Source organism: Panthera onca, chromosome A1 (genome assembly GCF_046562875.1).
Source record: "Panthera onca isolate mPanOnc1 chromosome A1, mPanOnc1 haplotype 2, whole genome shotgun sequence".
Taxonomy (NCBI): Eukaryota; Metazoa; Chordata; class Mammalia; order Carnivora; family Felidae; genus Panthera; species Panthera onca.
In genome coordinates, this window is record NC_138339.1 from 107,693,077 (window position 1) to 107,705,264 (window position 12,188).

The 12,188-nt window shown below is 35.5% G+C and overlaps 1 protein-coding gene across 3 annotated transcripts in view; it reads right to left on the reverse strand.

Moving 5' to 3' along the window:
• Positions 1-204: 204 nt before the first annotated feature.
• Positions 205-12,188, reverse strand: part of RNF180 (ring finger protein 180) — a 204,405-nt gene continuing 192,421 nt past the window's right edge. For all 3 annotated transcript variants that reach the window (XM_060635687.3, XM_060635689.3, XM_060635688.3), the window contains one exon: positions 205-1,204. In XM_060635687.3, the coding sequence (XP_060491670.2) occupies positions 1,005-1,204 (200 nt within the window). In that variant the 3' untranslated portion in view covers positions 205-1,004. The remainder of the gene's footprint in view (positions 1,205-12,188) is intronic.

The following is a 12,188-nucleotide window of genomic DNA, read 5'->3' on the forward strand; positions in this document are numbered from 1 at the left end:
ATGCTTGCCCTAATTGTTTCCTATACTGGGATAGTTCAGATTTCCTTTTTTTTTTTTTTTTTTTAATTAAGGGAAAAACTAATTCCAAGGCTTATGGTAGAATACCGTAACAATAAAAAGAAATGCCAGGTTTTCTTCGTATATGTCATAAGCCTATTAACAGCAGTTCCTTATTTCAGATATTAAATCACCTTAAACAATGAAAAAAATTTAAAAGCCACTTTTTATTGCACATTTACAGTATATTTGACAATCTCTGCATTAAATTACTAAATTAGATACATTTTGGACATGCACTGCTCTTTTAGACTACTGAAAATTGGTAAATTTTTTATATCCTCAAATGAGTAATCCTGCAATTCGGAAAGTTAATATATTTCTCTTTCTATTGGTGGGGATCAGTCTCAGATTTTTTGCATTTACTATTCTGTTCTTATAATAATAAAACATGTTGTACTAATGCTAGCTATTATTAGGTCTTTGTAAAAAAACAGCCAGCTTTCCTGATAACAGAACGGGAAATAAGCAGAGATAATTGGAAACCAAAACTGAGTATACCCTGCTAGATTAGTTCCCAGGAAATATAACTTATCTTTAATGCACATAATTTGACTAAGAATAAGTGGCAATTGGCTAAATATTTTGTCAATAAAGATACTATCTACCCAGATTATAATTTTGTTTTGTATTTTTACAAGGAGGGGAAACCTCAGTCTTTACAATTAAGCATAAAACTGGTATTGTAAAATTAGAGCCCACAAATCCTAAACCAAGAGGAACTAGGAAATCAACAGTGCATCACTGCTAAGTGCTAGACAGACTAGTTCCTGAATAAAGCTTAGTTTGTTACATGAAAAACATTAATAAATAAGTCCATTGTTCTCAGACTTTCTATAAACACCAACAATTTATACAATGCAACATTATAAAATCTCATTTCAAAAATGTTTAATTGTTATCTACATCATTTGTGATTGTTCAACTGTAGTAAAGTATGAAAATTCCTAAAATGGAAAGAAAAAATAGCAAAGAAAGCAAAAAACAATGAATCCAATGACCCAGTTCACTGAATAAATATAGATGATCACCATATCCATGTCAAACCACCATCCGCGGCTGTCATCCTCAAAGTGCAGATAATCCATTCTATGTGCACCATGTGGGAACTGCCTCCTTGTAACTGGGGCTGCACGTCTGTGGAAACCTAGAAGATGTATGAACACATCTTAACGCTCACTGAATTCAGACAGATGCTCAGAAAGGAAGCTACCATGAACAGAGGGTATCTTGATTCTATTGAGTGGTAGGTTGTATTCCTGACATTCCCCCCCCTCACCCCTGCTGCCCGGCCCCCGCCAATGATAAGAACTATGAGAAGTCTCTTCTAGTTGAGGGTTTTTAGGGCAGGAACAGTAAAATTAGCAGAGTATGGGATTTGGAGTCAGGAGACAAGCCTTGTTCTGTCACTTTCTTGGGCAAGTTATTTGATCACTTCGGGTCTCCCAATGTCTCATCTACACCATCTAATAACTTGATTACCTTTGATCCTCACAGATTTTTAATTTTTTTTCACATGAGAGCATTTTCTAAGTTTAAAAACTTGTTCAGGTTTTATTTTCACAAGTGCTCTCTGTAACTTCTGGTCACTAACTTAACCTTTGATCTTTTACCGTAAGAAGTTCATTGTTATTTGAGCAAAATTCTATGAGAAAAATGTCTCATACATGGGAGACGTGAATGTGGAACGTCTGGGCTAAATCGAGATGCTACCAGGTACTTGTGCAGTGGACGTGATTCTATTCCCAGTCTGAGAGTGAGTGAGGCCTCCCTACTTTTCACTTATAGAAAATAGTTGGTTCTTTGTTAGATTCCATTACTTTGTGTATTGATTGGCTCTAGCTGGGTTTTCATGTTCTTGACTGCTCTTTGCAGGGTACGTCAAGAGAGACGTGAGCTCTAAAATGAAAGCACTGCTTAAGAACATGGGAGAAGGAAAAGACAATTCCGATAACATGGGAGTGCATAAAGAAAATCATATAAATGAAAACAACGGAAACAGGAAGTACCATTTTACATCTCATTAAAAGGTATTTTAAAAATATAACCTCCTTATACGGTTAAAGTCACATCAGTGGTTGAAAGGAAGACTGGATGAAAAATGCAACCAGTTATTTTAGTCAACTCCAAGTGCTAGCAAATTATAAAACTAACCAACCATCAAACATACAAAAAAATACAAACAGACCAAAAATCCCCTACTATATCCTTTTGCCTCCCAGGGCTCTGAAAGTGAACTATTTGCACTATAAGAAGACAACTGGATCTAAACAAAAGTGTTTGGTAAAGGGACTAATTATACCAGGAATTAAATACAGTCAATTAGCATTTAATAATGGTAGGTGTGAGCGTGTTTGTATGTGACTTTGTATTTGTCAGTGCTTATGTGTTTCGGTTCCAGAAAAACCACTGGCTTTAGCTAAAGAAAACATCATCTGTATAAATAAAGGGACCATCTAATGGAAACACCATGGGATCTTTCCCAGGCAGTTGGTGGCTCTTCGATTTCAGTTTTCAGCTGGCATTGTTTGAGAGCTACCTTACAGCATAAGGAAACATGTGTGCAGGGGGACTTGACACAGAGTGCATTAGACCTTCTTTCGGGGGTGGGGTCCTAAATGCAGAGCATTTTGGGAAAGCATAAACGGCCCAAGATGGTCCAAATGCTGAGTCCCAATTTTAGCTGATCAGGCCAAATGGTCATTTGCATTGTTATGTGTTTATTTTGTGGATTTTTTTTGGTCCCTCCATTGAAGGCAGTTGCCAGGCAGTGCCTGAGGTTGAACATCACTAAGACTGCAACACCCTACGAGCGCCAGGAGAATGTCTTGTAGACAGGTGGTTCCTGGTTCCTAATTCTCAGGTCAAGGTGATGAGAGGGTGACAGGATCATTTTGTGGCAGCCTGGTGTTTGTACAGTTAGGTGAAGATATCCTTGTAGATCAAAGCCCCTGGGGCCTCAGCCTCAAACGCAACTACCAACAACCCACTATCCAGCAAAGTTCCACCAGGGAACCAAGCCAGGGACCCCTAAAGCTCACAGATATATGTATGGCACAGGCCACCCATTGACAGTACAGGCTCCTGGACTTGAGATTCCTCTGGGGTGGCTGGTGGTGGATTCCATTGTGGCTGCAGCCCCATTTCTAGCTCTGTGTAATACACACAGAAGTGCCATCCCCAAGGGTACAGAGACCTTCCAAACACTCTGACACAGCCTTCCTCCTACTTTATTAAGGGAGTCATTCTTCCACATGGCTCCCTAGACAAAGCTAAAGTCCCATTTGTTCTGAGGCCACCCTGGCCAGGCATGTTTCAGACATTATAGCCCACTATGTTCAGGCAGTGTAATAGACACTTGCACTCTGTCTACAGAAGCTTTGGGTAGATCTGTACCTATAGAGATCTGAAAGAAGGACAGGGTAGGGCAGGGGAGATGTGGAAGGATTTTAGGACTAGATCTATATCTACAGAGAGATACATGCAATAGAACTCAAGGGAGGGCCTCAAATAAGGAAATCCAAAACTTCTAATCTCCCAGGGTACAACATTAATATTTTGAGGCGGAATGAAAAACCAAGGAAATAAACTGCCAGTACCCACTTTAAAAAAGTGATAGTTCTTTTATGACTAAATGAAATATATATCTTAGAATTATTGTATCTCCTTGTAAAATGTTGTCCTTTTTCTTTTTAATATGTGCATGCTAATTATTTAGAGCTTGAGTATTTTGGTAGTTGCTAGTAACTCTGGTGATAAAGGTTTTCTTAGTCTCAAGCTTGAAGCAGATTGTGGTTCACCATTCTTAACAATGGAAGAAATGTTAAAAATTAGGCTCTAGATCAGGCTGCTTATTCTGATGGCAAGGTTACACTCACTTGGGTATTAGTACAGTTATTTAAAGTCAAATTTCTTGGATGATGGACAATTCTAGATTACTGTTTATAGGTTTTATTTTACATTTTAAAATAAAAATTGTACATATTTAAGTTGTAAGACATATTCCATATAAAGGCACGTAAAAGCCTACTCTACTGGCGAATTTCCAGTGTCTCTTCTCAGATGTATGATCTGCAGATATTTTCTCCCACTATAGTGGTTGCCTTTTCATTTTGTTGTTTCTTTTGCTATGGAAAAACTTTTTAGTTTGAGGTAGTCCCACTTGTTTTTCATTTTTTTCCCTGAGTTTTGTGGTTATAACCAAAAATCATTGCCACAGCTCATGTCAGGGAACTTAGCCTCAATGTTTTCTTGCAGACTTTTACAGTTCCAGATCTATTTAACTTTTTTGAGTAGATTTTTGTGTATGGTACAAGATAGGGGTCCAATTTCATTCTTTTGCATGTGGCAATCCAGTTTTCCCAGCAACATTTATTAAAGAGACTATTTTTTCCTCATTGTGTATCCCCGGCACCCTTACTGAAAGTTAGCTGGTGGTATATGTGTCTATTTTTATGCCAGTACCACACTGTTTTGATTACTATAGCTTTGCGATAAAATTTGAAATCAGGAATTTTCTTTCTCAAGATTGCTTTGAGTATTTGGGATTCTTGAATGGTTCCATAAGAATTTTGGGATTGTTTTTTTCTATTTCTGTGAAAATGCCCTTGGTATTTTGATAGGGATTGTGTTGAATCTTTATATTGCTTTGAGTAGCATGGACTTCTTAATATTAAGTTTTCTAATCAATGAACATGGAATAGCCTTCTATTTAGTTGTGTCTTTTCCAGTCACTTTTAATATTTTCAGTGTTGATTTATAGATTATATTTACTTGTATTATGTGGATTATAAACATAAAATTTTAAAGGATGAGATAAAGGTGAAATGATATTTTAGGATAAATTAGAGGGCCATAGTTCAAATATATTTTTAATAATTTATGTTTTTTGGCTAACTTCCTATAATATTTTATATTATAATTAATTTTTATAGCCGACAGAATGTTTACACTAGGATGATGTGTCATCCCCTCTACTTTTTTTGTTTGCCTTATTAGTATTATCTCTAATCTGATTTCTTAATAGAATTCTTTTTTTAATATTTATTTTTGAGAGAGAGAGAGAGAGAGAGCGAGCATATGAGCAGGGGAGGAGCAGAGAGAGAGAGAGACAGAATCCAAAGCAGGCTCCAGGCTCTAAGCGGTCAGCACAAAACTTGACACAGTGCTCGAACCCACGAACTGCGAGATCATGACCTGAGCCGAAGTTGGACATCCAATCGATTGAGCCACCTAGGTACCCCTTAATAGAATTCTTTTTAATTAAGGCTCTTGTCTGCTTTGTGCTAGTTTATCTGAAACTATATAATATACTGTAAATCCATTTAACTGGGTATATGCAATTTTCAACATATTGTAACACATAGAAAACAAACTAATGAAATCAATCTTTCTGTGTTACCAGACTTCCAGTTTTCCTCAGTTAACATTACATACCATCATAACATGTTGGTATAGGATAGAGGGGAAGTGGGAAGAGTTTTTCTCACATTCAAAAATCATCCTAACACATAACCCAAATATTCCTAAAGTAGTTTATATACGTTTTCAAAAACTTCTTCACAAATAGAGGCTGGAGAACAGGTAACATTGTTAATGGAAATTATTATTATATGTAAAAAATAAGTGATTTTTCTGACCTAAAGGATTATTTATAAACCTTAGATGTTTCAGATTCTAGTTTCACTTGTTTGGGTCAAAGGAATAATGGTATTAATGGAATAGCTACAGAAAAAAGTAGAGCTAAGAGTAGACATGGCACGAAAGATGAGTAGAGAGATCATCTATGCTATTCCCCAGGACATTCTCTGTTTACCCTTGTTGTCAGGATATAACTACTAATAGTTCCCCTTTCATTCTTCAGGTAGCCTCATTTGTGCTAATTTCCAGCTTTGAAAACCAGAAGGTGATGGTGACCCAAGATGGCTCAGGGTAGTAAGTTCTTTAGGTATGGTGGATAATGATCATTTCTTGTTTAATATTAATTTCTTAAACTTTTTTAAGTGGAGAGTTAGTGAGTAGGTCTTTAAAACAATTTTGGAATTTCCAAAGCTATAAATTAGATCAGATGATTGCAATTTTCTCAATCAAAATCTGACGAAAAGAAGATCACATTATAGATATCGTTACTTGGTAAGTATTAGGTACATTATGACATTAGAAAAATTGCCATTATACTAACCAGTGATTAATTACTGATTCCACTGTAAAATGATCATAATGAGAGGACCTAATTCATTGGGCTATTTTGAGGATTAGGTGAATTAACATACATAAAGCACAGGCCTGGTCCACTATGAAGGCCTGGTTCAATGACTGTTAGATTTTTTTCTTCTTGTTAGGTTGTTATTATTATTATTACTCTGGCTACTACTATTCTTAGGAGAAAGAAGCTACCTTTTGTTGCTCGAGCTTGTTCTTCATATTACATCTATCTTTTCTGAATCAATCACTGATGGTTCGAACAAAATGGTTTCTATTTCCTTCAAGTATGAGTTGATTTTCTTAAGGCAGTGGCTAACTTTAAATAGAATGTCAGAATATCAGATACTGAAACTCTGAGATCTAGTCAATATTTATAGAGTGTGTATTTACTATCTGTTAGTGGCTGAGGGTTTAAAGATATTTTAAGACATAATTCCTGTTTTAAAAAACAATGAGTCTTTTTAAAAATGTTTCTCAAGCTTCGTTTTTAAATTATCACCTCCATAAGGGGAAAAATAAGTTAAATTTAAGTATTCTAATCAATAAATTAAATTAACTTAAATCTGATTTCTCCCTAATGAGAGAAATTAAATAGGAATGAATACATTTTGTCAGGTGGAGTTGAGATTTTGAGGGCCACAAACTAATGTATTATCTAGGATTTTTTGGTGCCCCCCAAACCAATTTTTGCCCTCATTTAACATGCATAGCCTAGAAGACAGTACGCCTAAAACCATTTTGACAATACTCAATGTAAATGTTGTAATATAGACAACTACTTTATTCCAAGAAAGTTTGGATTGGAATTAATAGCCTGAGAGGCTTCTGCACCAGGAATTCACTTTTACATGAACTTAACCACAACCTACCACTGGTGATAAACCAATAATGATTAGTTTGGTATTAGACATGGTTTAAAGAGTATCTAATAATATTACTACCTTCTAACTATGCTATTTTAAAGTAAAAGAACACAATAAAGACATAAACTTCAACTCTTCCCCCCCACCCCGATATTATAGTGGGGAAAAAAAAGCACAGTGCAGGGAAAGTCATTCTTATCAAGAAATCAGAAAATTTGGATTCTTGTGCCAATATTAAACATATTCGTTTAGTCAAGTCAAAATAGCTTTCCTGTATCTTTCAAGATATTCATATGGTTTTCTTCTTTAATCTGTTAATGTGATAAATTCACATAGATTTTTTTTAAATGTTGAATAATTTTAAAAAATCTACTAAAGTGATAAAGTGATAGATTTTCTAATGTTTCATCCTTCCTTTCATACCTAGGATAAATTCCTTATATTCATGATATTTGTTTCTGTACACTGATGAATTCAGCTTTATGTATTTTATATAGTTTTCATGCGTATGTTTGTAAGGATGATTGGTGTATAATTTTATGTTTTATGTTATGTTTGCCTGGTTTATCATGATTTTATTGGCTTCATAAAATGTGTTGGCAAATAGGTGACAATTTTACATGGGTCTCTGTGTATCTGCATATCTTGCAAACAGAAGTAATAACTGCCTTTGATCTGTACCATTTTTTGAAAGATATTCCTATAGCAAACAGTTTTGGCAGATAGAATGTCTCCCTCTGGGAAGGTGTGATTTGTAGCCTTAGAATATAGCATATTTAATGCTGTTATAAAAGAATTGAATTTTATAAGCTCGGAGCTCCATGTAACACACTCCACTTTGTGTGTAGTTATCGCCTGGGCCTACCTATATGCTCTATGAGAAAGAGGGCTCAGGTGCCCACCACAAATTCTGCTGTTTTGGCTACTTCTCTGAGTAATAGACCATCCTTTGTTTCTGACCCAGAAATCTTATGCTTTTTGCAGGCATCCATGAAACTGGTAGACTAACCTGTTAGCTTGCAAATAGGGTAAATCTTAGACCCTTAAGAGTTCTCAACATTGACAATTTTGTGCCCTTTTTACTATCTGAAACAATGTGCATAAAATTAAAATCTTGATGGTTTGGTAAATATAGCCTGTAAAATGATTTGGGTCCACTGTCTTTTTAGGTGTAGGGGTAAATTTTTAAATACCAATTCTTTATTAGCTGGATCAATTTATTAGTTGCTGGTCTGTTCATGTTTTCTAAGTTTTTCTTGAGTTGGTTTTGGAAATTTTATGCGACATTTTCCATTTTATCCCAGTTTTCAAATGTATTGGACTAAAATTTGCACAACTGTGGTGCATTTAGGGCTCTTCACAAATAATCTGGTCTCCTTCTGAGTATGTGGTTTATTGTGCACTTCCCTGCCCCTTAGAAGTTAGGCATGGCCATGAAACATTACCAATGAAAATGATTGCTCAAACAAAATACTGTGCACCACTTCGGGGTACAGCATTTATCAGTTTGAGAAGCTGCATCAGTCTTTTCCTCCTCCACAGCAGCAACCAATATACCAGACAGAGGCTGCTCAGCTGTCCTAGGTCCTAAAGCTTAAGATTATGTCCAGCAGAGTACTCAAGGGGAAAATATTTCAACATCACTATGAATTCTAATTGAAAATCACAGAGTAACCCTTAAAGCTACCAAAAAGAGAAAAAGGGTAATAATCACAAGAGTTGAATCTGACTTCTTTTCTTTTTTTTTTTTTTTTTCCTACACATGGAAAAGTCCCCTTGGAGAAATGTCAAACTGTTTAAAATAAAGAGTGAGAAAGGACTGTGAAGAAAATCTGCAAGTCACAATCAGGTTGAGCAAGTGTATAAAGAAGAACCAGGATTTCCGAATCTCAAATAGGTACTTGTGCCACTTTATAAATACTACTTTGTAAAAACAGTTTTACCCCAGAAGGATTTCTCCCATGTCCTAGAAGATAAAGGCTATCACTTCCTGCCTCCCCCCAAATAAGGTTCAAATTTACATTCACCAAAGACCATAAAGTAGGTTCCATTATTTTGAAGACTCTTTCAGAGACATAAAGACTGTGAACAATTATCTCATACATCTTTTTCAATTTTCAGCAACTTTCACAGTGCTTATACTGGGCACTAAATATGTTTGTTGAATGGATGGTTGAGTGAGTGCCTGTATATGAGGAAACACATCAGAAAATAGAATGAATAATTAGCCTATTTTTTTGAGAATGGCTCAAATCAAGACTCCCAAATATATTTTTAGCAGGAATGGAATATTATTAGGAATGTATTTGAGATACATTTTGTAGTTCTTAAGAAAAAATATTCTTTAGAGGTTACTTCAGAGAGCTTTGAAATTAGTATGTGCTCTGCACAGAAGTTGTTTGTGTGACTTGTCATGTATTTCTGCTCAGAGCTGCACATAGACAATCAGGGGGCACTTGGTTTGTACTCTGTATCTGGCCTCGGGATCAGAACTGGCCCTTCTGTTCCTGATATCAAGAGGGATTAACTTGTCATCACCTCCTTGAGCCAGACCAGGCTGGCCCCGTGGGATGCATCAGGGAGGGAAGAGAAATGTGCACATGCCCAGGCTCCTAAGACTGTGAGATACATAAGAGAAACAGAGAGAAATTAAAAAAAAAAAATCCAGCTCCCTCAGGACTGCAGTTAGGCAAACTTAATGACTAATCACAAATCATACATAGGTAGTATATATATAATGCCCTGGAGGAATAGTTGGTTGGAAGTCTCACCTGAGGGGAGGCCAGTCTGCCAAGCACCCTCAGTGGGGACTTCAACCTGGCTGTTCACCACGGGGCTTCCGCAGCCAGAAGGTTGGATGCTGTGAGTGCCTGATTTGATGTATTAGACAAAGCCTTCTTTGTTCTTCTCTCCCTCTTAGGTTTACTATAATTGTTTAATTCCTTTTATTCCCTTTCCCTTGTAATTAATAAAGCTTTCCTCCATGAAACCAAAAGTGCGGCCATCGTGAATTACTATTACTCAGAGCAGTATTTAAAAAGGAAAAAAAAAATCATCTGTCATATGCCAAGCATTTATCAGATAAATCGGTAAGCAAGATGGACACACTGCATGCTCAGAGTTCAGTGCTCAGAGTTCATGCTGACTTATTGATTCTTACTTCACTGCAGTAAGCACTGAATTCATCAACACTTTACAAATAAGGAAATTAAGGTTTATGGAGGTAAAGTAATTTATATTAAGATTTGAACCTAGTTCTTTCTCTCTCATTTGGGGACAGCTTGAGTCCCAGTTCTGCTAGTTAACAACTATGTGATCCTGAGCAAGTTACTTCACCTTTCTTACTGAGTTTCTGGAGTTGAAGAATGAGGACAATATGATACCTTCCAGCTTTACCCATCTTACATCTTACCCATCCTACAGCTTACATGTAGTTAGATGCTTTAAAAAAAAAGATATGTGTGCTATCCTTCATGTGTGATGGGACAGACAAAAGCTTGAAGCATGGTATTTTACTGCTCTGTATTTTCCTATTACATAAGGCGTTTGTAGTGTCAAGTTGATTGATATAAATAGGCCTTAGCAGAGGTGGAGTGATATTTTTATAGTCAAAGTAGGTATAGAGTTACTCTGTTAATATACTTGAAAAGCTAATACACAGTGGGTTTTAAATGTCATCTTTATCTCCTATATTTTTTTAGGATACCAGAGTCAAATGTATAAATCCTGTACAATCAATTATTTTCTATTGAATAAGTTAAAGTACACTGTGGATTACTTATAATTCTGTAACACTGGTTTGATTTTCAGTATACAGTTGATCCTGTATATAGTTGATCATATACATGGATGTGAGCTGTGTAGGGCCACTTCCAAGTGGATTTTTTTCCAATAACTATACATATAGGCACGTATTTTTTAAAATATTTTTTTAATTCTCAAGTTAGTTAACATACAGTGTCGTCTTGGCTTCTTGATTCATCTCTTCATCTTACTTGATTCATCAGTGATTCATCTCTTACATATGACACACAGTGCTCATCTGAAGAGTGCCCTCCTTAATGCCTGTCACCCATTTAACCCACCCCGCCACCCCGATCAACCCTCATTTTGTTCTCTGTATTTAAGAGCCACTTATGGTTTGCATCCCTTTCTGTTTTTATCTTATTTTTCCTTCCCTTATGTTCATCTGTTAAGTTTCTCAAATTCCACATGAGTGAAATCATATGATATCTTTCTCTGACAAACTTACTTTGTGTAGCATAATGTAAATGTATTTTCTTTTCCTTATGATTTTCTCTTGCTTACTTTACAGTATGAATACAAGATAGAATACATATACAAAATATGTGTTAATAGATTGTTCATGTCATCATCAAGGCTTCTAGTCAACAGGTTATTAGTAGTCTGGAGGAGTCAAAAGTTAAACACAGATTTTCAACTGCATTTTCAAATGTTCAAGGGTCAACTACAGTTTATAACGTTATCAAACCAAATCATAAAAATATTTAAGTTTTTGTTTCTGTTAACCAGGTAAAAATGAATACCATGATTCCTTTTTAAAAATATTTTTTACTGTGGTAAAAAATATATAGAACATAAAATTTTCCATTTTAACCATTTTTTACTATACAACTCAATAGCATTAATTACATTCACAAAATTGTTCAACGATTATCACAAAGGGAAACTTTGTAGTCACTGAGGAATAATCTCCCAATTTCCTATTCTTCTCAGTCCCTACTAACCTCTATTCTGCTTTTTGTCTCTATGAATTTGCCAACTCTAAATATCTCATATGAATCAGATCATAGAATATTCATGTTCTGTATCTGGTTCTTTCATCCAGCATGTTTTCAAGGTTCACTGATATTGTAGCATGTATCATAACTTCATTTCTTTTCATGGCTAAATAATATTCCCTTTTATGTATATACCACATTTTGTTTATCCATTAATTTGTTTATAGATCCTGGGTTACTTCCATGTTTTGGCTATCAGAAATAGTAAGCACGGAGATACAAATATCTGTTCAAATCCCTTCTTTAATTTCTTTTGGGTATA